This window comes from Drosophila suzukii, chromosome 2R (genome assembly GCF_043229965.1).
Source record: "Drosophila suzukii chromosome 2R, CBGP_Dsuzu_IsoJpt1.0, whole genome shotgun sequence".
NCBI classification, from domain to species: domain Eukaryota; kingdom Metazoa; phylum Arthropoda; class Insecta; order Diptera; family Drosophilidae; genus Drosophila; species Drosophila suzukii.
In genome coordinates, this window is record NC_092081.1 from 15,116,971 (window position 1) to 15,140,355 (window position 23,385).

The 23,385-nt window shown below is 44.8% G+C and overlaps 6 protein-coding genes across 25 annotated transcripts; 2 read left to right on the forward strand and 4 right to left on the reverse strand.

Moving 5' to 3' along the window:
- Positions 1–54: 54 nt before the first annotated feature.
- LOC108009239 (ceramide-1-phosphate transfer protein) lies at positions 55–1,269 on the reverse strand. The gene is made up of 3 exons (XM_017073407.4): positions 1,055–1,269; positions 775–992; positions 55–704 (listed from the first exon to the last, which is right to left on the reverse strand). The coding sequence occupies exons 1-3, from the start codon at positions 1,210–1,212 to the stop codon at positions 409–411; spliced, it is 672 nt and encodes a 223-aa protein (XP_016928896.3). The 5' UTR covers positions 1,213–1,269; the 3' UTR covers positions 55–408.
- A 227-nt stretch (positions 1,270–1,496) lies between these two features.
- Sgf29 (SAGA-associated factor 29) lies at positions 1,497–2,825 on the reverse strand. The gene is made up of 4 exons (XM_017072624.4): positions 2,668–2,825; positions 2,371–2,599; positions 2,160–2,317; positions 1,497–1,969 (listed from the first exon to the last, which is right to left on the reverse strand). The coding sequence occupies exons 1-4, from the start codon at positions 2,704–2,706 to the stop codon at positions 1,526–1,528; spliced, it is 870 nt and encodes a 289-aa protein (XP_016928113.2). The 5' UTR covers positions 2,707–2,825; the 3' UTR covers positions 1,497–1,525.
- A 789-nt stretch (positions 2,826–3,614) lies between these two features.
- Positions 3,615–4,170, forward strand: RpL29 (ribosomal protein L29). Its single transcript, XM_017073234.4, has 3 exons — positions 3,615–3,644; positions 3,815–3,922; positions 3,994–4,170. The coding sequence occupies exons 2-3, from the start codon at positions 3,821–3,823 to the stop codon at positions 4,120–4,122; spliced, it is 231 nt and encodes a 76-aa protein (XP_016928723.1). The 5' UTR covers positions 3,615–3,644; positions 3,815–3,820; the 3' UTR covers positions 4,123–4,170.
- Positions 4,162–5,384, reverse strand: LOC108009130 (queuosine 5'-phosphate N-glycosylase/hydrolase). Its single transcript, XM_017073233.4, has 2 exons — positions 5,035–5,384; positions 4,162–4,973 (listed from the first exon to the last, which is right to left on the reverse strand). The coding sequence occupies exons 1-2, from the start codon at positions 5,294–5,296 to the stop codon at positions 4,198–4,200; spliced, it is 1,038 nt and encodes a 345-aa protein (XP_016928722.3). The 5' UTR covers positions 5,297–5,384; the 3' UTR covers positions 4,162–4,197.
- Positions 5,385–5,447: 63 nt separating this feature from the next.
- Positions 5,448–21,112, forward strand: Arms (Ankyrin repeat-rich membrane spanning). Of its 20 annotated transcripts, none has more exons than XM_017073217.4 (13): positions 5,448–5,988; positions 10,186–10,755; positions 14,354–14,488; positions 14,642–14,839; positions 14,899–17,693; positions 17,757–17,935; positions 17,995–18,230; positions 18,297–18,467; positions 18,525–18,749; positions 18,883–18,912; positions 19,049–19,412; positions 20,274–20,543; positions 20,604–21,112. In XM_017073217.4, the coding sequence occupies exons 2-13, from the start codon at positions 10,276–10,278 to the stop codon at positions 20,789–20,791; spliced, it is 5,271 nt and encodes a 1,756-aa protein (XP_016928706.3). In that variant the 5' UTR covers positions 5,448–5,988; positions 10,186–10,275; the 3' UTR covers positions 20,792–21,112. The 20 variants fall into 20 exon arrangements, with proteins under 20 accessions (XP_016928706.3, XP_065719738.2, XP_016928715.3 ...); XM_065863666.2 differs by having other exon boundaries at positions 10,266–10,755; XM_017073226.4 differs by lacking the exon at positions 10,186–10,755 and having other exon boundaries at positions 5,450–5,988.
- Positions 21,027–23,060, reverse strand: Panx (Panoramix). Its single transcript, XM_017073232.4, has one exon. The coding sequence runs from the start codon at positions 22,956–22,958 to the stop codon at positions 21,318–21,320; it is 1,641 nt and encodes a 546-aa protein (XP_016928721.3). The 5' UTR covers positions 22,959–23,060; the 3' UTR covers positions 21,027–21,317.
- Between the last annotated feature and the right edge of the window lie 325 nt (positions 23,061–23,385).

Here is a 23,385-nt window from a genome sequence, read left to right on the forward strand (position 1 = left end):
GAAAAACTATGTTTGTCCTAGTTGGCCAAGTTCAATACACCCTGATAAGACAAGTTTTTCATTCATGACTAAAGCTTTTTTGGTTTTATATTACGGGGGATTTGGGAAACATTGCACAGCCTGTGGACAAGGCGATAAGTGAGCGATTACAGGCAATTTCAAATGCAAAATTAAAACTTACAGGCTTTAAAAAACAAATACTTGCAGTTACACATTCAACACAGACAATTTAAGCTACATAATCTAGTTTGGGGTAGTCACAAGATCTGATAGGGTGATACTTGTCCATAATTATGTAATTGAAGTATAATATCATGTTATAATTGTATAAGTTAGGGAATCGTCATTCACTATTGGATGTATATCATTTTATCAGATCTTTTGAGTAGCCCATGTACGTGGTAGGTTCTAGGGCAGGCTGTGTAGATCGTGGAGCGTATAGAGCTTCTCCGTGCGGTCGTAGATGGATCGCATGTGCTCCAGCATGGTCGGCAGGTTCTCCTTGGCCACCTTGACATCAAAGCAGACCCTTTTCAGGAGATCGCCTCGCGTGGGCATGGCAAACATGGCCAGCCGGGCTCCTTTTCGGATGAGAAATGAGTGATGTTTGCCCAGGGTGTCGTCATAGGCTGCCTTGCACACGTCCACGGTTTTCTGGTCGTCGGGTAACGCCTGGATCCGGTTAAGAAACTCGTAGACAAAGTCTAGATAAGGCAGACGCAATCAATTAGCCACTGTGGCAGTGTTTTAGCTTTTTCCAAACGAAACACTCACCCAGGCCGCGATGAAGTCGTAGCAGGGTGCGACTCCCGGACACGTAGCCCTTCTGATTGAGCAACTGGGCCTCCTTTTCGTACTCCAACATGGTCCTGAAGGTACTGAAGTGCTCCACCTCATCCGTGTCCTTCGCCCTCAGAGCGTATAGTATATCTATTTTGGTGCGCACATCGCTGCTGACAAAACTGAACACACTGCCCATCAGCTGGAAGAACCTGCGGAGCAACCAAAATTATGTAAAGTTCGACCCAAAACTAGGACGGCTTTTCTATTTTACTTCATTATCTCCTCGTAGGCTGCCAAGTAGGCGTCCATTTGTACGTCATTCTCCTCCAGGAGGCTGCTCTCGAAGAGAGTGGACACCTTCAGGATGTCGAAGCAGTCCCCATTTTCCGCGGTTACATTATTCTGCGTCGCTAGCCCCGTTTCACTCATAGTTTTCAGCTGTCCCTTCTTTGTTTTGCTACGAACTTACTTTAAACTTTTTTTAACTTGGGGAATCAACGTGACCGTGCCCGGAAAATATACCAGAAATACCACTTTCCTCTTATCGCAAACACAACCCATGGTTGAAAACCTCGATGAAGTTACGATTTAAACTGATCTGATAGAACTATAGTTCTACCAGGATATATCTTTCTAAGCTGCACTTAGATGTTTTGCTCCGGTTACAAGGAGGAGCAAGCAAACTTATAAAAAAAACATACTTAAGTGGCTACTATAATGTTATTCTTATTTATTTAAGGAATTAAGCTGATGAGAGATTCCCGCTGCCACTGCCGGCGCCCTTTTTCGTGGGGCGATATGCAATCACATAGCGCTGGGCCACTGGCAAGGGTTCGGCGTAGCCATTCATGTACGACGAATCCTCGAAGAGCACCTCGTAGTCTTCGGTGGCGGTCTGCGGCAGGCGGTGCACAATGGCCTTGTAGAAGCAGGTGGTCTGTGGATATAGCGCCATTACCACCGTGTCTTTAGGGAAGAGGGCGTGGCCGTCGGTCTCTGGATTAGCACGCATCAAAGGCAGGGGTATAACCTTCCGCTTGCTCAGTACATGGCGATCCTTCTGCTCCTCGTCAATGTCGATCACGTCGTACTTGTTCTGGCGGTGCAGGAACTGCACCACTTCCGCCAGAATCCAGTTCTCCTCCTCATCAATTCCCTTGGCTAAAGCTGCCACATTGTCGCCAACCTAAAAAATTATTAAATGCTATTATAGACCGAGATATAAGATGTTAAATGACATCTCAGACACTACAGATGTTTTATAAATAGGGCTAAAAATAATCTTTCATGAAATTTCTAATATTAGTGTCGTTAAATAATTTTTTACCGATGAGATAGTTTGGTAGACATATAGTTCTTAATATCGTTAAACCCACCTTGGCCACATAGTTCCCCTCGGCGGGAATGGCTCCACAAAGAGCCGGTGCCCGTTCTCCCAGTTTTCCAACGAACAAGGGCAGAGTTTGAGCGGACAGTTGCACCATTTTCATAAGGGCTCCTCTTCGAATAGCCTCCTTGTTTCCAGCATTTCGAGCTGTGGAGTAGTTAAGGATAAATCCTGCCCTATAAAACCCATTGCCCACTCACCTTGGATGCGCCTCTCGTTGCGAATGCTGCGAATCTCGTGAATTTTGGCCAAGGCGGCGCGAATTGTGGCCTCCTCCTGGGCAGCCTCCATTAAGCTGGCCTTGAGCAGGGGCTTAACCTTCTGATTGGTGGCATGGAGGGATCGCACCAGGCTGGAAATAGAGTTCTCCGCCCGACGACGCTCCTCGTCCACAATGTGAATATGTTGTTGAATATCTTTCAGGCGATCCTGCACAAAAACGGTTAAAAAATCTTAAAAATAATGCATAGTACCATCAATGTTGTATGGAGTTTTACCTGAATCTGTTGAGCTGCACTCTCGGCAGTTAGTGGCATTTTGCTTATTCTTAATAATTGTTCAATAAATAAAACCTTTAGCTATTTGTTTATGTTTGCAATAAAAACAAACAATTTATCAAGCCTACAACGCGTTAGTGTTTTCTTGCTCATGCGACTGCTATCGCATACTATATTTTAGATTTAGTATATTTTTAAAGAATAGTATATTTTAGCAAACTGTGCTTAACAGAATATAAAAGAATACTGTTAGTAATGTTTAAATTCGAAATTACGATGTTGGTCGACATTTCGAAATGTCATGTCCTCGAAATATGACATCAAAGTCAAAGAATTGTATGTAATACAATATGAATATATACAATATAAATATAACAGCGGACAAATTGGCCTAGGATACAATTCTCTATTTACAGAATAACAATTTTATATAGTAAACACCTATGATAGTATATATTGCTGATATTTATTTATGTTATGTTATCTGCTTGGAAGGTAAAATAATTTTAATGGCTACATTGAAAGACATCCAATCCTCTGCAATCTAGTACCAGCAGGTATCAAACCCGTCAGTGATGAATAGCCTCCCATTCACTTAGAAGCCACGAAGCTCTAATTGATTTGATACATTATTTTCTGTTTATTTCTACATTTTCTAATGAAATGAAATCAAAATATTCGTTTAATGCTTAAACTTTTTTAGCAATTTAAACCCAATACCCACAAGTTTTAGAATGTTGTGTTCGATTTCTACAGTAGTGATGGAACCAAATGCGCTTAACAGCACGCGGATAACAGCACGCTGAATTCACGTGGTTGGCCTTTTTTAGGACCTTTCTTGCGCTCTCCGGCAGGCACTCTAGCTTTCCCTTCTTTTCCATCGCGTTTCCGTAAGTGTGCTCCGCGTTTTTCTAATAGAATTTATTCTAACTTATAAAATCTTTATTTGCAGCTAGGAATTCCAGTGTGCGAAAAACGTAGGTGGCAAAAACACAATTGACGTAATGGAAAAACCCAAAAGTGCTGGGTTTCTTAGCATTTACAATGGCTAGCAGTGGAACAAAGTATTTAACGCCTTACAAAAATTGTAATGGAGAATTTTTTCTGTTTTCATGCCCACCTTTGAATCTTTGGATATCCGGAGCAGCTTAAGATGGCCAAGTCCAAGAACCACACAAATCACAACCAGAACAAGAAGGCCCATCGCAATGGCATCAAGCGCCCGCTGCGCAAACGCCACGAGAGCACTCTGGGTGTAAGTATTTGGATTGTGCCTTGAAATCCTTGTGGATTACTAATCACATTCATATCTCCCCAACCCGCCAGATGGATGTGAAGTTCCTGATCAACCAGCGTTATGCCCGCAAGGGAAACCTCTCCCGCGAGGAGTCCGTCAAGCGATACAACGAGCGCATCGCTGGCCAGCAGGGAAAGCCCAAGCCTGTTACTCTGTAGATGATTTACCCGATTTCGGATCATTAAAGGACAAAACAGTTTAACATATACCCGTCTTTATTTGCGTTCCTGTGGCTAGTAGTAGATGCTCAGCACCTTGTGGAAGGGGATGTGCTCCAAGTCGGCATTGTGCTGACGCCGGTAGTCCCACAAATACTGGTCGATCACAATGGAGTTCACATTGTCCAGTGCGATTTCGGGGTGTTGCTCCTGGAGTATCTTCACCACAGCATCTCGAACTTGTTCTATGATGTATATGGAAGCGCCGCGTATCTCCACTTCCCGGGGATCACCGTTCTCCAAAATGGTATCAGACTTGAGAAACTCCATTAGCTCGCTGGTGTACTCCAAACTGCCGAAGTGCACCAGTACCTGAGGAATGCGGTAGTCGGCAAACATGGTTATCTGATCGATGTCTTTGAAGTAGCCAAGTCCTTGTCCTCTGTAGCAGGACCAAACATCGCCCACCAGGATCTGGGCTCGCTTCAAGATGGAAACTCTCTTTCCGGCAAATTCCGCCTCGTCGCGAAAGCAGGGAAACTCCTCCACAATGAGATCCAGCAGACGCACCGCCGATTTGTCGGCTTTCTTGATAACATTCTCAAAACTGCCTTCATATTTCTCGATTAGAACTTTTCCGACTTCATGAAGCGACTCGAGGCGCTTTTGAATCAGGGGTATCTCGGTCTCCCCGTCGTCAGAACGGAAAATGTTCTCCAGGGTCTTAAGATCAATCTCGGAGTAGAACTTGGGATTGATCACATCCACCCCTTCTTTGATGGCTCTTTTAACGGCGGCACATAGAGCAAAGTACCCGGTGTAGCCATCGACCTTGTATTTGGTATAGTTATCTGTGGGGTATTAGTCTTAAAGATAAGAGATGTTTAGCTATATATGTAAATAGTTACTCACTGGGTGTCCAGAAGCAAAAGTTAAGGGTGTCCAGCACAAAGACCCAATCGGCTGCTTTGGAATAATCCTCTGCCTTATTTGTGTTTGGATTAGGATGCAGTTCATGTTGCGAGAAGTTCTCCACAGCGATGCGCTTTTCCTTCAGACCTTTTACAATCTCCTGGGTTAGCTTTTCAATGCCGGCGGGCAAAACCCGAATATGCTGGGCATGCTTTACGATATGGGCTCCAGACTCCCGGGGATTCAGCTTGTTTCCAGGCATTTTAGCAATATTATTAACTTTCTTAATTGATATGTCGCGACTTTTGGCGCTGCAACACGCGTTTGGTTTATTTAGAAGATTTTTGACTGGCGCCCATGTGGCAACGCCACCAGGGCTGCAGAGTCTCGAGAATAGTTTCGCCTGGGTGGCAGCCCTGAAAAGACACATGAAGGAGCTGCGAATTTTGCTCGTCGCTCGTGAAATTATATACGCAAATAACAATTAAATGGCAAGAGTGTTTCCCTGATTTGCCGCCAGTATTCTGTAACTCATTGTGTAATGTGTAAGGATTGAAGTGCGGGAGGTGAATACCCTTGAAAGTGCCGTCGTCTTGCTCAAACAGAAAAGACTTTAGTTTGTTGGTGTGACACTTTGTTTTTGTGAATGCACTGGAAATATTTGTGTAACCCAAAAATTACTCAAGTGACGAAGGTTCTTTGTGCCGTTGAAGAAAAAGATTTTATCGACGTTTCAGTTGGCACCCACAAACACACACACCGAGACACCCGCACACAGATACGGCTACGCGGATACAGATACTTTTACAGATACACGTGCGCTCAGCTGTTAATGAATGCTGCTCAGCTGTCGTTTGTTTTCATTCCGCTTTGAGATCCAGATCCCAGAAGATCCCGAGAACATCCCCAAAGATCCGGATTCGCAGATATATGTGCCCTTGATCCAGACAACAGGTGAGCCCATCCGGTTTCAACCCGATCCGAAGTTTCTGCCATACATCATACCCGCCTTATTTTAATTTGTAGACTCGACTGAATACGATAATTAAATAGTACAGTACAGTATAGTATGGTAGTGACCCATAAGTAGCCTCAAAATGTGCTAATAACTTGTGCACTTTATTCTCCATTGTATTTCGTTCTTGAGTTCCCCATACCACAACGTATATAAGTAGTTTACATAAATAAACTTAGAGACCTAGAACTTGCAAATCCCTCACTTACAGTATAGCCGCATTTATTTTTATAATAATAATATTGTATTCGGAACACCCACCCCCGTCCCGTCCGTATTTTCGCTTTCATCTTGAAATCGTCATCAGTTTTATTTAGTTATTTGTTTACTTTTGAAGGGAGCGCTATCGGCTATAGGTTTTTTTGTTAACTGTTTCGCCCGGTAATCTGTCATAATACCCTGCGTGCTCGAAAGTAAGTCACTCTTTATCTTTCCCGTTATCGTGCACTCCATATTTTTTATCCTCAGAGTGTCGAGGTAGCTTAAAAGCGATCAAGATAAACAATTTCGATAAGTCTTCGTCAATTACTGTCAGCTCATCAAATTGAACGTGCTAATTTGAAGCGATCGTGTATTGATTTCTATATTTTTCCACAACGATCATGACAAGCGATGGAATCTAAATCTGCAAAGGTACTTGATATCTTCTTTAAACCAACCGCCTCACAAATATATGCTAATTTGCGAGATCAATCAGACATTTGGCTATCATTGATCGCACCTGATTTCATCGAGTGAAGTATCTCAGTTTGTTTTCGTATCGTTCCGACACCTGACTCAAAGCTGCATAAATTTAGTGAAAAGTAGTGAATATGGCTGAAAGTGTTCCGGTGTACTCCATTTCACATTTCATGGAATCGCATTTAGCAATCTCAGCAAATGGCGACAGACGCATCTCGAATTCCACTGTGAGTGAGTCTCCAAATCAACAAAGATATAGTGAAAACAGAGTCCAAAGTGAATAACAAGAATAAACTTTATTCTCTGTATACCCGAAGGAACGACTTCCAGCCATCAATGATTTTAGTGTTGTTACTCATTAAAACATAAACCAATTGTGTTACTCATTGTGGTTCAAATACCCTTGCGATTAGCAAAATTTTTCCGCAATCGTTCTATGAACAAATTAAATAATTATCACGTTTACAATGTTTTATGCGCTTGTAAAGGTGCCTAAAATGGGCTATCAATTTTTTGATTAGATTTCACTATTAATCCGTATTGATAGTCCAGAACCCACTCAGAATAGTTGTTCTTTTTTGGGTTAAAAATAGTTTTGGAGCAAATACTTTTTTCTCTTCCACGAATGTTGGTCTACTTCAACCAAAGCTTCAGTCATTTAAATGGAATTAATACAAAAAAAATATATGTTAAAATCTAACAATAAAAATCATTGTTTAAACGAAAATGTAATAAGAAATGTAAACAAAACTGGGGTTTCCTCAATGAATTTAAAGTTCTATGCTGTGCATATTATTTGTTTTGGTAAAAATTTAGCACATATGTACAGCTAGAGTTCTTAAAATATTATGCTGGTTAGGATTAAGGTCTAAATCAACGAAATACGAAGACTTTATCTTAATAACCAGTTTTTTTAGACGTTTAGAAAATCATATTTTCAGTTGTTTGAATATTTGTTTTCCTAAATTTTCGAATATGTTTCTTTTTGTTGAAATAAGTTTAAGCATGCATTTAGAATCCCTAAAACTGACTATTTATGTATGTAATTTATGATAAATTATTATTTATCAGTTATGTACTTATACCGCCAAATCAAATATACACATATAATATTTAAACTATGGTAAATTTGTTGAAAGAGTAACATCGTATAAAACTAGGCCTACTTTAAATATTGTTCATATGTTTATATGCCCCTTCTGTGAATTGTCAAGACCTTCCCATACTGAACATTACCAAGATATGTGAAGGAGAACCTCGGGGTTTCCAGTACTTAAGCAAGGGTATTGAACGCTTCGGTGGTTCTTAGTCCCTATAACTTTTCGCTTTTATTTTCATTGCGACAGCGCCCACATTCGCGCATCACGTGTGTGTCTGGGCACACACGCCTAGTTTGATAAACACCGCTATTTTTGGGGTAACAGTTTCTCATTTTATCAAAAACCGAATAAAGAAAAAAAAGTAAAACAAAGGGAGCCCGGCGAGCGATTGACGAGCACTCGTTTCTCTTTCTGCGCCAGCGGTTTCGCTTCCAATTCCATTTAGTTTTCCAGCAGAGCGCGCCGCGTGCGCTCCTCTAATCGGTGTGTTTTCTATAATATTTCAAATAGATTGTAATCTCGGTTTTCGCCAATTTGCCTAGACAGCATATAATATATGCCCATCGGTTAGGTGGCGTGTATTTCACTGTTTTTCGCCTGGAGATGCCCAGTTTCGTGTGATCCCCGAAGGGGGAAACAAATATTTGTGCTGTAAAACTGATAAAAGATAAAGGTGTTCTCGCGTTACCACATAATTAACCGTTTGTAATCGTTATAACAATGCGGCGCACACCGAAACTTCACCTTGTGGGCCGCGCCTACTCGGAGATGTCGCCCCTGAATCCGGATCCTCTGCCGGAATCGCCGACCACAAGCAGTGCTGGACAGGATCGGCGGGGCGAGCAGGGCGGCTATGGCAGCATGTTCCCCTTTGGACTACTTCGCGGCTCCTTTGGCCGAGGTGGTAATGCCAGCCAGGTGGGTTCAACCGGGCTTAGAGGGCGTACTCCCCATATGTTACGTATACTGGCGACTGCTTATCGGATACTGCTCCATACGTTTGCAGAAGCAGATTGTTTAACCGATAACGCAAACGGTTTTCCATCTGTTTGTTTTATCGTCTCAATTAGACGCGGCGCCCCGAATCGTCCACACCCTTCCATATAAAGATATACCTTTGTGGGTATGTAGAAATCAAAATTACCTTTTACTGTCGAAGCTCTTAAAAAAATATTCTACATTAACTTTATGACTCAATCCGGAAAGTATGCTTTACTTTGTTTACTTTTCGCAGTGAGCAGCTTTGAAAGACGGTTACAAAATACTAAAATAAAATTTAATTTGGATTACTTTCATGAGGTATAGGTAGATAACAGGTAGTCGTTTAATTCTCAAAATCCTTTGATCCTTTAAAGAACATTTAAAAACAACTCTTTTGTGAAAAACCACTATCCCCTTAAGTATTTTAATAGAACCCAATATTACCTGCAAGGTTGCAAATATCTTTATTGATAACAGAACCTGCTCATCCCTTTCCGGTGTAAATCTCACTTCTATTTGACTTTGTGGGAAATAAAAAGGCAATTAACACGATAATCATTGTGTGTTGTCTCTTGTTTATAAGGAAGCGGTTATATACAGGCTAGTATCCATTTCTTATCCGAGCTATCTGGCTATCAGGGCTGTTTGCCCAATTAATGAAAACTAAATAGAGAGCGGATCGTTTGAGGCCCGTCGCCAGGCCATTTATATGATGCTTTCATGCAAAGTGCGGACAGTTTACTGGCGGCTCTCGGTGCCCAACGTTCGTTCGGCGGTTCCAAATCGAATTTCCCAATAAAAATCAGATATATAGTATATTTATTCCATCGATTGCAAGGCGGCCTTCAAGACGGAACTCAGCGGCGAGAGTTTGGCGAAAATGTTCAAGTCCCGCCTAAAGACGAACCCGGGTGGGAGTGAGGTGTGTCCCCAAATCCGCGATAAGTGTTGTGCAAGTAGTAACTTAGTAGTCGAGATGCGCTCCTTTCCTATCAGCGAAACTAGACACAGATATCATGTGATAGAAAGGCCCACTGTCAGTTCCTGATTATAAGGTGTTTGTGTTATCAGCCTGTCCACCCTTCTCTTCAAGGGAATCCTCAAGCAAAGCCGGCTTGATGGACAGGCCAGTCCATACAGTAACATCCATTCAGGTCCACCCTAATCCCCGATGAAATTGCATCAATCAGTCAATTATGATTCATTTAGGGAATGGCGTTCATTGCTATTCCATTCAGTCAGCCTTAATTAGACCAAGACATGCCAGTCATAAAGCACTAACAGTTCCATAAAGCTAAAATGCCGTAGACAGCAAAGCTTTCCTAGCGATTTAAGTCACGTAAATAATGATATACTAACTAAGCCACGTCCTAGATAACCGAGAGCACTAAAGCATCTCGCGATTGTCACCTGAAATTCTCGTGCATCGTGTATCATCATATACAATAACCCAGATCAGCAGTCATGCCGAAAGATGGTCACCCACGTAAGCCACAAAAGCAGGCGGCCATCACGGAGGAAACTCCCATCTCGGAGTCCACAACACCAACAACTCCAGCCACATCAGCATCACCCAGCTCACCCAGCAGAATCACTGGTCACTCCACCATCGGAGCTCTGGTGAGCAATCTGCACCACCATGACCTCCAGTCCCTGCACCAACCACTGCTGGAGAGCGAGGAGCGAGCGATAACAGCGGTGAATCACAGGAATCCCCGCCAGACCCATCGGGGCTATGGAACGGAGCGGAAGCCCCACAGTTCATTGCCCCGCTTCGTGATCGACATCGAGGAGGAGACGGATGCTGCGGTGGCAGCGGCGGAGGGAAAGGGACCCAGTCCCAGTCCCAGCCAGGAGCACGAGGAGCACTCCAACCAAAGTCCTTCCCGCCGTTTCAGTCACTTCAACCTGGCCCTGCGTCGCTTCTCCCACATCCATGCCCACGTAAATGCCGATTATCCTGGCTAAGTTGGTGTTGTAACCTTCTTGCTCTGCCGCTTGTTGGATCCTAACCCCTGAGATTGGCCTAACCCCATATGTACATAGAAACCAATACCCACAAAACACAGCCACACAAAAGACACACAATCGCACCACAGAATGGGACTCCCATCGAAAAAAACCTGTATGGGTCGCGTGCACTGGATCTAAAAATAAACATTCTTAATGCAGTCGCTTCTTCTTTTTCCTGACTTTGGTTTACTGCTTCGCACTGTGCCACTAATGCCCCAAGAATGGTCTTTCTTTCACTCTTCCACTCTGCTCGCACTCCAAGACTGGTGGCTTGGTAAACAGTTGAGGGTAATTAAATATGTACCAGTTCAGCACATCACATGAAAGCTAAATTGATGAATCCATCGGTAATACAAGCACTTTATTGCACTTATCCTTTTTTCAAGAAATTTCGATACAATCTTTGAAAACTATTATAACAACCTATAAAAGATAAATCAATCGTTAGAGTGTTTTACACATAAAAATCCTAACCATATCTTTAGAATTTTATTTACAGCAAATCAAAAAAAAGAAATAATATTTGATCCTATTTAGTTAAACCAATAAAGTGTTCAGCCCGTTTTAAAAGTTTACATACACTCATGAAAACACGAAAATATATAATATAATATGTGTATTATACATGTTTCCTTAAAGAAAAGAGCACTGGTAATATTCTAATTCTTAATAATTTGCAAAGGTTTAACTTGTAGGTCGTAAAAGTAACTTATACGTAAAAATGGAGGTAAAAAAGATCACTTGTTCATATGGAACTCATGTAAGACCTCAAAAGTGCATCATCATTTTAATGTGTTACAGTAATTGAAGGGATTTATAGAGCTTAGGCCTACATATCTAAAGTTCACCCATTAATTTGAATAACCCTTACATACACAGGGATTACCCGTAACCCTATTACTATTAATTTTCCGGATGCTGTAAGAGCACTTCGCTGGTGTTCTTCTGGGCCGTGTTTCCACTGACGCAGCGAAACTTAACCCATTACTACAAGCTCTCGACGATGAGAATCCATTAGGCAACCTCAAGTGACGTGCGACTCAATTGCAGCCACTCGAGACTTGAGTCGGAAAACAAACATACAAATTGGCAATCGTTCATTAAACGTCTTCATCTTATCGATCGCCTTCTGTCACTGTCGAAAGTACTTCTGGCACTGAAACAACCTAATCTCCCGAAGTCTGTCATAATTATCACAGTGAAACAGATACCCTACACACCCAGCCGAGTATTTTAACACCCACAACTAATTAATTGCTGGGCAAATCAACGAAGGCCAAAGGACTCGCTGTTCAATAACCTAATGGAATCGATGAGGCCAGCAGCGACCTTCTTCTAAGCATAAATTCAAGTGAAACTCTTTACGCAAGGCAGTGTAAAAATAACCAGACTCGATGTTGTGTTGTGACCACAAAACCTGGTCAATCAGTCTTTGTGCAACGCTCGTGGCAGCAGGAGCGGCTCCAAAAGCAATAGCTCCCAAATCGGCAAACACGTTTCGAGTGGCCAATTACTATATTTGCGGCACGAAACCAAACTACCAAAATCGCACATACCCACCCGTATCTCCACCAACCACACCACCCACCGACATCGACTGTAATCGGGCTGAAAAGCGATGCTCGCTTCGGGTTGCGTGTAAACTTAATTTCTCACTGTCCGTTAACAAAACGCTTGATAAGATGGCTCAGACGACGACGGGCTTTTAAGGCGGCAGGTTGCATCGATCGAGCGATCGGCCAGGAAAAGCGCGCAGTGTATACTTACCAGAAAACTAGAAAGCAAATAACCAGAGGAATTAACTTGTCAATTAATTGGCTGTGCGGAAATAAAAAACAACAGCGAAAACAATAAAACAATTAAGAAAATGCAGAAATATTATGCACATACTGGCACTTAATTAAAGTGCCATTCAGTGAGAGTGTGGCCAGTGGAAACAATCCGACCAATGCGGAGAACACCAAGTTCCATAAGCTTGACGCACGTACAGAAGCCCATAAATAAATCCAAATAAAATACAATTTATCTAAATCAAAACCGGAGACTGTGGATCGAGAATCAGCTGACAAAATGAAACTATCAAAGAGCTTTGACGAATTGATACTGAATGCCTCGCGGCTGAGCTTGAACAACTTGCGATCTCCGGCCAAGAAAAAGGGGAAAAATGTAAAGTATTCGAGAGTGAAAAGCAACCATTGACTAAATTAGTCAGACCTGTTAGTTATACATTGTAAACATACTTAACAAACAATTAAAAAATATCAGAAACATATCCAGAGATTAAGAATACAAACAGATACAAGATACAAAGAAGTTCCATCTCAGCACATAACTCTTCCTCGTAGAAAGGAAATACCGATGGTTATTTGGCGATAAAAAATATAAATAAACATATTCCAGACTAATAAAATTTACTCACGCCGCACACTTGCAGTCGTAAATCGGAGCTATCTGACTAATCTAATTTCTATCTATTTTTTTCGGCCAGAAAACTCACCTACTGATACGCATTTATTTGACTCGTTCTAGGGTGCTTATAGAACAGCAATTAGATCTCATGTTAGATCTGTTCAGCGGTAACTTTGTTTACCATTTTGTATTTAGTATTTACTGTACCGTTTTACTTCCCTTCGTTATGGCCCAGTGCATTTTAACACCTTCGAATGAAACCCAAACCCGTGGCGAAGGCGATATAATCTAAATCTGAACACAGCAAGACCGACTTTGCCTAGCCAATAAACCAAACTGTTTATGTTCCATTGATCCAATAAAGACCGAAGGTTCAACAAAATTAATTAGAATAAGCAAATAAATTAAAGCCAAGCTACTGCAATGCGTGAGAGGTGGTGGTTGGCAATTGTTCAAATAACAAATATGGCAATCTGTGACGTTATCGTTAAGATGTGCGATTACCCGACTAGATGAATATCTATTTAACCAGGGACTTAGATATCGTGCACTCTTGCATGTCTCGACGCTGAAGATATGAGTCCCAGGAATTACCCTTTGATATTTTTAGAAGATTCACATAATTATCGACTATAACCTTCCATTGTATTTTGATTTCTTGGAGAGCCGTTTTTCGGTGATTGGTGGTGGTGGCTTTTTATAACCCACATAATTTATTTATTGGCAATAAAGTTAGATGACTCAATCATGGACCTATGGATAATTTTAACAATACACCATTACTTAGCACTAAGATAAACATATTCTGTATGTGTAAGAATAATTACTTCCCAATGTTGTGGTTCTTTTGGCTTTAAGTTAGCATGCGAAATGTTCAACTCTGACCCCCTAGAGGCAACGGAAGTCTCTAATCGGTGTATTTCCCCTGGCAAATGTTGCAACATTTTTAAATATGAGTTATAGTTTCTGCGTTTTAATTGCTTCTTAACACGAATAACTGGTACAAGTTTTGCTAAAAACCAACAGTTTTTATTTGCATGATGTTCGGTTGAAGTATTAATTTTGAGAATGTATAATACTTATATTTTGAAACCCACTAATTCGATACCTCTTTGTGCAGAACATAAATCGCTACGGAGACTCCATGGGTTCGCTGGGACATCGCGCCTTGTTGCAGTACATCGATAACAATGATATTTCCGGTCTGCGCGCTATTTTGGATAGCCGACATCTCACCATTGATGATCGGGATGAGGTGAGGTTCTTAAACATTGGAAACAACCGATTCTTAAGTTTTACCAAACAGAACATATTATGGGAACACTATATCTTGAATATAGCGATCATTCTGATCTGTTTTGGATTAAAAATAGCTTTAACAATATAAAACTTTTCGAATATCCTACAGAATGCCACCACAGTGTTGATGGTTGTTGCCGGACGTGGTCTGACTGCTTTTGTCCGTGAATTCTTGGCCCGTGGTGCCGATGTTCAAGCGGAGGACTTGGATAACTGGACTGCACTGCTGTGTGCCTCCCGTAATGGCCACTTTGATGTGGTCCAACTGCTGCTAGACCATGGAGCCGAGGTGGAGCATCGCGATATGGTGGGTCCCATCCTCAAAATGCAATCCTGAATTAAGCTAATCATTGAATGTCTTTCCAGGGTGGCTGGACTAGTTTGATGTGGGCTGCCTACCGGGGACACACGGAGCTGGTGCGTCTTCTGCTGGACAAAGGAGCCGATGGCAATGCCCATGGTAACTACCATCTGGGCGCCCTATTGTGGGCGGCAGGGCGTGGCTACAAGGACATCGTGGAGCTTCTGGTGCAACGCGGCGCTAAAGTGAATGTTGGTGATAAGTATGGAACGACGGCGCTTGTTTGGGCCTGCAGGCGAGGAAATGTGGAGATTGTGGACACTTTGGTTAAGGCAGGAGCCAATGTGGACACCGCGGGAATGTACTCGTGGACACCGCTTCTGGTGGCAGCCGCTGGTGGCCACACTGATTGCGTTAGTTCCCTGCTCGAGAAGAAACCCAATGTAAATGCCCTGGACAAGGACGGAATGACCGCTCTTTGCATAGCGAGTCGAGAGGGTTTCCAGGAAATAGCCGCCTCCCTGATTGCAGCTGGTGCCTACATAAATATCCAGGACCGTGGAGCAGATACACCCCTCATCCATGCCGTGAAGGCAGGCCACCGAACTGTGGTGGAGGCCTTGCTCAAAAAACATGCTGATGTGGATATACAGGGAAAAGATCGCAAGACGGCCATTTACACCGCGGTGGAGAAGGGTCACACGCCGATTGTGAAACTACTGCTGGCTACCAATCCCGACCTGGAATCCTGCACCAAGGATGGGGATACTCCCCTGCTGAGAGCCGTAAGGAATCGAAACTTGGAGATTGTGCACATGTTGCTGGATCGGAAGGCCAAGGTGACTGCCAGTGACAAAAGAGGCGACACCTGCCTGCACATTGCGATGCGGGCAAGGAGCAAGGCAATTGTGGAGGCTCTCCTGCGAAATCCCAAGCACAGCCAGCTTCTGTATCGGGCCAACAAGGCCGGAGAAACCCCGTACAACATTGACTCCCTGCACCAGAAGACCATATTGGGTCAAGTGTTCGGCGCCAGACGGCTGAACACCAACGAGGATTCCGAGGGCATGCTGGGCTACGAACTCTATTCCTCCGCCCTGGCTGATGTGCTGAGTGAGCCGACATTAACCACACCCATCACCGTTGGACTCTATGCCAAGTGGGGCAGTGGAAAGAGCTTTCTGCTAAACAAGCTGCGCGACGAGATGAACAACTTTGCGCGCCAATGGGCGGAACCCCCGATCCGAACAAGCGGTCTGCTTTTCATTGTCTGCTTTCATCTGGCACTGCTTATTGGGACGATTGTGGGACTAAGCACCAAGTCGGCGGTGGTAGGCGCCTCCTCGGGCGTTGGATTCCTGCTGCTGGCATATCTGCTCCTGGCGGCTGTTAGGTACTGCAACTATCAGATGGACATGCAGTGGGCCTACTCAGTGCAACATGGCCTGGAGAAGAGGATTACGAGGTTGCGCCTGATACTACAGGTGGCCTTTTGCCATCCCCCAGGACCACAGTCGGATTCACAGGCCAAGCCCGTGCGGTTTCACTTTGCTGAGGCGAATAGTGCTTCGCCAACGGGTGATGGAGCAGTGGCCCATATGCTGGCCTCCCTCCTCGATGCCATCGAATCTCACTACGGCTGGCTGGCCACGCGGTTGTATCGAGCCTTCCGGCCCAAGTGCTTGAAGGTGGATGTGGGCTGGCGATGGCGTCGCATGTGCTGCATTCCCATCGTGTTAATCTTCGAACTGGCACTTGTTACCCTGATCACTGGCATCTCCCTCATCGTAGTCTACTTCACGTTTGCCGATAAGGAGGATCCCAAGGAGCAGAAGGAGCAAAAGGAACAGAAGGAACAGATCCTAGTGGGACTCTATGTAGTTGCCGCAGTGATGGGCACGCTCATCTGCACGCATCTCCATGTCCTGGCCAAGGTGTTTGTATCCTTGTTCACCTCCCACATTCGTCTGCTGAAGAGAGCCGTTCGGTCCAGTGAGTCTGCTCCGTTGACCATGCTGGGAGCAGAGGTGGCCGTAATGACGGATATGGTCAAGTGCCTGGATGCGTTCACCACTCAGCAGAGTCGCTTGGTGGGTGTGATCGATGCCTTGGATTCGTGCGACACGGAGAGGATTCTCACCCTCTTAAATGCTGTACAAACGCTTCTATCCTCACCCAATCGACCATTTGTGCTGCTTATCTCTGTGGATCCCCATGTCATTGCCAAAGCGGCGGAGGCCAACAGTCGACGGCTGTTCACGGAGGGCGGAATCGGAGGACACGACTTCCTCAGGAACTTGGTGCATCTCCCTGTATATCTACAGAATTCTGGATTGAGAAAGGTGCAGCGAGCGCAGATGACAGCGCTGCTGTTCAAGCGAAGTGGAGGGGGAGATTACCAGACTGACGATGGGCCCACTCTGGGTCACTCTGTATCCGCTCGTCGGTTGTCCAACGCCTCGGAGATAATCTCCAGTCAGGAGAAGCTACGTGGACCCGCTCGAGCAGGCGGCGGAAAGAAGCTGCGTCTCTCTGAATCCGTGGCCAGCTCTACGGGTTCCAATCTCCACCGGCTGGGCCAGAATCCGCAGACAGTACTCGACTTGTCCCGCATTGTGCTCACAGATGATTACTTCAGCGATGTGAATCCGCGAAGTATGCGCCGCCTGATGAATGTGATCTACATCACGGTACGCTTGCTCAAGGCCTTCCAGATTGATTTCAGCTGGTATCGCCTGAGTTCCTGGATAAACCTGACGGAGCAGTGGCCCCTGCGGGCTAGTATGATAGTGCTACATCACGATCAGTTCATGGATGGCAATGCGGATGAGAGTGTGTCCCTGCAAAGCGTTTACGAGAAGTGAGTTTAAACCCTGATATAGTCATGAAAGAATCTTATATTTAATCATATAAATCCCACCAGGCTTCGTCCAAAGCTGGCCTACTTAAGGGAGGCTGCTCCGCTCCTGGAATTGGATCGCGATGAGCGAAAGTTGGACGCCTTCCTGCAGCTGCACAAATCAGATCTACTAGTGGCGGATCTGCGAATCTTTTTGCCGTTCACCATTAATCTGGATCCTTACCTAAGAAAGGTCTTAAAGGGTGAGTTTTTGGGAAAACTGAAGATCGAACAAAGGATCTAATTGAAATGACATCCACAGAGGACCAGCAAACCATCGAGGACGAGGGTACCCTAGTGATACAGGCTAGACCCAGCGTTTCCAATACCATGCGTCAATTCCCAGCGCCCACCACCTATGTGCCTTCGCCCCAGGCCTATCCACCCTATCAAATGTTCCAGAACGAGTATCCTGCCAATGAGCTGCGCTCAAGGAATCTCAGCTCGAGCACAGAGCCCGTTACTCCACTGATTAACTCACCAAGTGATTCATTTGGTGTAAGTTTTATATTGTACATTATAGGAGAGGAATTGATTATAAAGCTTTTATTTTATTTAACACAGGATGACATCTTGCAAACCAAGCTGACAGACTTGACCGTGGAGGGAGTCATCAGTCTGCTGGAGCGCATTGAGGATATGAAGCCGGCGTTGCCCAAACTGGCGCCCGTGCTCCGTGAGAATGCCATCAATGGACGTGTGCTGAAGCACTGTGATATGCCGGATCTTAAATCGGTAATGTTCTAACTAGATTCCTTTAGTTTCCCTTATTTATTATTGCCTTATGGACAGGTTCTGGGCCTAAGCTTTGGCCACTGGGAGTTGTTCCGCCTGCTGATCACCACTCTGCGGGAATGCGAGCGCATGCCCAGGAAGCAGCCGCGCCAGCCGCAGCAACCCGCCGCTCTAGAGGCTCCATCGAATGTCCCGATGATCAAGGATGTAACGGATGCCCTGATGCAGCCACCCAGAGAGTCCTTGTCGCGGAAGAACTCCGTTAGCCATATGGAGAAACAGGTAAGATGAGCCCTCTTGTGGTTAGAAATTGTAGGATCGGGCAGCAGCATCTTCAAAAGACCGATTCGCTCTAACTCATGTGCTTTGATCTATTCTTATTCCGACCATTTTAACAAACCGAAACGAAATGCAGTCAAAAGTGCATGACTACGAGTATTTGCAGGTAAAGCTCAGACACTAAGTGACACAGACTGAAACCCAAAATTCTAAGCCCACATTTGTGCAAAACCCCATAACAAATCAATTATGTATGTGATATATAGTGGGGCCTTTGACTAATAAAAATCGTTTATTGTTAGGTGACGCTGGAGGAGCAGATGATCTGCGGCACCCTGCAGACTCTCAACGAGGAGGCCTACGAGGATGTGGCCAGTAGCGAGCGACCGAGTCCCACAGGTGAGATGTTGGCGGCAGCCGCACAACTGCAATTAGCACCCATCCGCGAATCATCCGAGTTCGGATCGCCATCCGACGATCAGATGCAGTACGGGGTCAAGATAAGCAACCACAACAACAACAACAACAACCAGTACTTGCATGCGGAGTACAACCGGAGCGTTAGCTCGCATTCCCTGCAAAGCCTGAGCACTCTGGTGGGTGCTCCCGGAGGAGGGGGTCATGGTCATGGTGGCTCAGGTGGCGGTGGCCTGCACCTGGGCAATGGTAACGATCTGAGCGGTAGCACGCTCGACCTAATGCATGTTGATTCGGTGTTTGGTGGTGGTGGTGGTTATCATCGGGCATCGCGCCAGATCTCGGTTAGCAGCGAGCTGCTGCACGAGTCCAGTTCCCTGCCCATGGTGGTGGTCATACCCAATGCCTCCGGCGAACAGGCCTACGACGACACCAAGCTGTGAGGGCTCCTAACCCGCGGATGCACCCGTACAACTGTGTACTTAGTTAAGCTGCATGGGGTTGTGTCGTTCTTAACTTTTAAAGTCTGACAAAACTGAACCATTTCGAACGCTGGACCAATGTCTGAGCCAAATGAAACCAGACCAAAACCAATAGCATATAGCATATCATCCGAAACATGATTTTACGTATTATTTGATTTACTCTTGCTTTGGCTTGGCTTTGATCCGGTCAGTATTATCTACTATTACTAATATTTGAGTTCTGCGATTACTAAATCATTCCAATTGTTATATGCCGAAGATTAGTTAATAATTATTTGCCACACGAACACCCACACACACACAGAACATTTAAAATTGTTAATCGCTCACGAAAAACATGAACCACTAACCAAATGGTATTCTAATCATATCCCAACTAAATCCTATGTCTATCCCTAGCGTGAGATGAAGCATCAAATAAATGAGATATCTTATGAACAACTCGTTACCTCTTGCATTTTATTCAGCTTCTATCTGTGTTTATGTTCCGCCTTTAACCTCTGTTCTGAGTTAATTGGTTGCTTTTATTCACCTGGTTACTATAACTTCACCGGGTTAGCACCTCTTGTGTCTGGTAATCCCCCCAGATCCCTGACTAAATCTCCCTCATCCGTATGATTTTTAGAACTCGACTCGCCGAGTGCCGGAGCCGCAATGACAACGCCATTGCTCGGCTCCTCCGGCTCCAGCTCCGTGCAACAGCCGACAGGTCGGGATTCCATTTTGAAGCAGCAGGGAAGCGTCAAGGCCGACAAGCGGGTATCGATCCAACAAGCGGCGACTAATAATAACAACAATAATGGCAACAAGCTAACGCCAAATGTGGAATATGTTTCCGAGCGACAGGCGGAAGTCCAAGGATCTAGCAAACGCTTGGCAACCAAGCCGCCATCAGGTGATGTTTTCCAATTACCAACCCCAAAAACTCAACTTATAAAGCCTATATCTTTTACAGGACCTCGTCCCGCTTCGCTGATCATCACCAGAAACGATTCCAACTCACAGTTCCAGCTGCTGCGCTCGTCCTCAGTGGACTACGATGATGTGGAGGCCCAGGAGCACCGGACCACTATAAGGACCACCCTGTTGGAACAGCAGGAGGAGGAGGAATCAGCCCCGTTCGTCTTTACAGTGCGCAAATGATACAATCTTCTCTACTAGGTGAAACCAGCCAATGAGAATGGCCATTTAGTGCCAGCTACGCTTAGTTACAAATTAGATTATAATGCAACTAGCTAATAGCAAGAGGACTTTGTGGGAACTCTGCCTTTTGGGTTACACAATGATATAGTCGTATACTCGGTACGCTAAGAAAAAGACACTTTGTTAGCAAGTCTTGGTTGTAAGCCACATTAGAGTTTACTACCTGTTATAAATGTATGATGCATGTGCAAATGTGTATTTATTAATTGTATAAAGAAAGTGAGAATACATTGCGCGAGATTAGATGACTTAATCGATTAATACAGCCGTTTAGTAACAGCCTTACCTTTGGGCAAGAGATTTGAAAATACATATAATTGAGAAAACACAACGTTGGACCCTTTATAGGCAATTGGTATAGGCACTTGTGACAATTTAATCAATTACAATCTATGATTCCTTCATTGAGCTTAAGGAATGCATTATTTGGCATGGCTATTTGGAGTAAAAAAATTTTTGAGAATGGTTATTGCTGGTGAGCTGCCGCACGAGCAATGGCAAGAGCCGGTTGCAGTGCCCTGTAGAGTTGAACGGCCACGGCGGTGCTAGGCAGGGTCTTGTAGATCTCCTGCAGGGCTAACATCACGTTCGTCTGGTGCTGTGTCAAATTCATTCGGTCAAATTTCGGGTCCTGCCAGAAGGCCCCCTTCAGTTGGCTTTCCAAGCGAACCTGTGTGCCCGCATCGTGGGTGGCAGTCCTGCGTTCCGTTTGGGTTGCTGCATTCTTGTAAAGCGTGGCCGTGTCCAATTCCTCCGTTGGCTCCAAGCCCTGTTCGAGCTTCTCCTTTTTAAGCTTGAGTATACGCTGCGATGGCTTGGCCGTGCTCTGGATCTGCTTCAAGCGCGCCACATCGATGCCCAGCAGGCGGAGCAGCTTTCCAGTAGCCTGGGGCACTCCTTCTAGTCCCCATTTAGCCAAGTCGATTCGGGTTCCGGGCGTGGAGTTGAACTCGTAGACCACATTCATGTTGTTGCAAATGGGCGAGGGATTCTCGAAGCAACCTTGGTTTCTAAAGGAGTCATTCACAGGCAGTTTGCAGATGGTGTCCACCATGTGGAACTCTTCCGCCACCTCCTTGTTGGCCTTCTTCTCGAACAGTTCCAGCACCAACTCCGCCCGTGCCACGGCTAGATTACGCTTGTCAGCCTTGGACAGATTTTTAATATTCAGTTCATCCTGCAGCGGCGGACGCTCGCTGAGATTAGAGAACTTAACCGGCCGAATGGACTTCTCATCGGGGCGAACAGGGACGAAGTCCAATTCTTCATCTGTCTTTTCGGTCTTGATGCGATGTTTGCGCCCACGACGGTCGCCATGGTGCTTCTCCTTCGCGCCCTCGTCCTCCGAGCTTCCGCTTCGTTTTCGCTTCCTGGTCTCATCCTGATCTCTGTTCGAGCGATGAGAGCGATCCTTCTTGTGCTTCTTTTTCTTCTTCTTTTCCCTGCCGTTTCCCTCGCTATTTTCCTTGCCGTTTTTCTTGCCGATTTCCTTGATGTCATGCTCCCCCAGTTCTTTAAGGATCTCACGTTGCTTGGCATAAAGTTCATTCTCTGACATCGGATCTTGTTGCTCGACGACTGGCAAGATTCCTTGGGGCTTGTCTGGCACCAGCTCCTTGGAGGCGTCGAGGCTGCACAGATCCATCTCGTCCAGGATGTCTCGGCTCATAAAATGGCTGGCCACCTCAACCGACTCCAATTTCACAGTTGGCTTTACATCCGCCGGGGACGTCGATGTTGTCAATGTAGCCTGAGGAACAACATCGAAAGGATCTGCCAGTATGTCGTCCAGCACTTGGTTATCAACATCTTCTTTGATCACCGGCTCAGCCTTCGGTTCGATTGCTCCTAGAACCGCCTCTAGATTAGCACCCGGAGTGCGAGGCGCCTCTAGATGTGCCCTTGGAGTCGGAGGCGCCGAGCGGTGTCCGAGGCCATCGTCCTCCGGATCACTGTCCCAGCCGCAACCGGACACCGGAGCTCCTGTGGCAAATGCGTGCGGCGGAGTCTGTCCTGTACTTTCCCGTAGCGGCGTGTCGTCATCCTCGTTGATGGCACCTTCCTCCTGGTTTTCGACTTTGATTTCTTGCTTGATCGTCGGTTCCATGACTTCTACAATCCTATCTTGATTGTACTTCACATTAATGTAATTGGAAACCTTTGAATTTTTCCCACCCAAGAAAGCTGAGAATGCACTTTTAGAGATGGCACAATAAGTCGAATCAAAATATGTTTAGAAAAACTATTTGTAAATATTTTGATTTATGAAATTTAATTTAATTAATAACACTAATTTTATTTTACAGTCACAGTTAATAAAACAAATAAGAAGACTACACTATATTTTTATGCACAAACATTTATCCCGGTTCACCTCTAGCATGTTGGAAGGATTTCCAGGTGCCGCAAGAGGGACCTGTTGATATATCGATAACACCACCTTAGAAAAACTCACCACTGCTGCATGTGTTTATCGACTCGCCAATTTAACCAAATGTTTCTTAATTAATTGCTTTATCACAAGATGTACAGTA

Excerpts from the sequence above, each read along its gene's own strand:
- Sgf29 (XM_017072624.4), bottom strand. The coding sequence starts at position 2,706 with ATGCCACTAACTGCCGAGAGTGCAGCTCAACAGATTCAG. Across the intron at positions 2,600-2,667 it reads GTGCAGCTCAACAGATTCAG|GATCGCCTGAAAGATATTCA; the intron begins GTAAAACTCCAT and ends GTTTTTGTGCAG. Across the intron at positions 1,970-2,159 it reads AGGGGAACTATGTGGCCAAG|GTTGGCGACAATGTGGCAGC; the intron begins GTGGGTTTAACG and ends ATAATTTTTTAG.
- Arms (XM_017073217.4), top strand. The coding sequence starts at position 10,276 with ATGCCGAAAGATGGTCACCCACGTAAGCCACAAAAGCAGGCGGCCATC. Across the intron at positions 17,936-17,994 it reads CCTAAGAAAGGTCTTAAAGG|AGGACCAGCAAACCATCGAG; the intron begins GTGAGTTTTTGG and ends TGACATCCACAG. Across the intron at positions 20,544-20,603 it reads GGCAACCAAGCCGCCATCAG|GACCTCGTCCCGCTTCGCTG; the intron begins GTGATGTTTTCC and ends TATCTTTTACAG.
- Panx (XM_017073232.4), bottom strand. The coding sequence starts at position 22,958 with ATGGAACCGACGATCAAGCAAGAAATCAAAGTCGAAAACCAGGAGGAA.
- LOC108009130 (XM_017073233.4), bottom strand. The coding sequence starts at position 5,296 with ATGCCTGGAAACAAGCTGAATCCCCGGGAGTCTGGAGCCCATATCGTA. Across the intron at positions 4,974-5,034 it reads CTTTTGCTTCTGGACACCCA|ATAACTATACCAAATACAAG; the intron begins GTGAGTAACTAT and ends AATACCCCACAG.
- RpL29 (XM_017073234.4), top strand. The coding sequence starts at position 3,821 with ATGGCCAAGTCCAAGAACCACACAAATCACAACCAGAACAAGAAGGCC. Across the intron at positions 3,923-3,993 it reads GCCACGAGAGCACTCTGGGT|ATGGATGTGAAGTTCCTGAT; the intron begins GTAAGTATTTGG and ends CCAACCCGCCAG.
- LOC108009239 (XM_017073407.4), bottom strand. The coding sequence starts at position 1,212 with ATGAGTGAAACGGGGCTAGCGACGCAGAATAATGTAACCGCGGAAAAT. Across the intron at positions 993-1,054 it reads GCCTACGAGGAGATAATGAA|GTTCTTCCAGCTGATGGGCA; the intron begins GTAAAATAGAAA and ends GTTGCTCCGCAG. Across the intron at positions 705-774 it reads ACGACTTCATCGCGGCCTGG|ACTTTGTCTACGAGTTTCTT; the intron begins GTGAGTGTTTCG and ends TGCCTTATCTAG.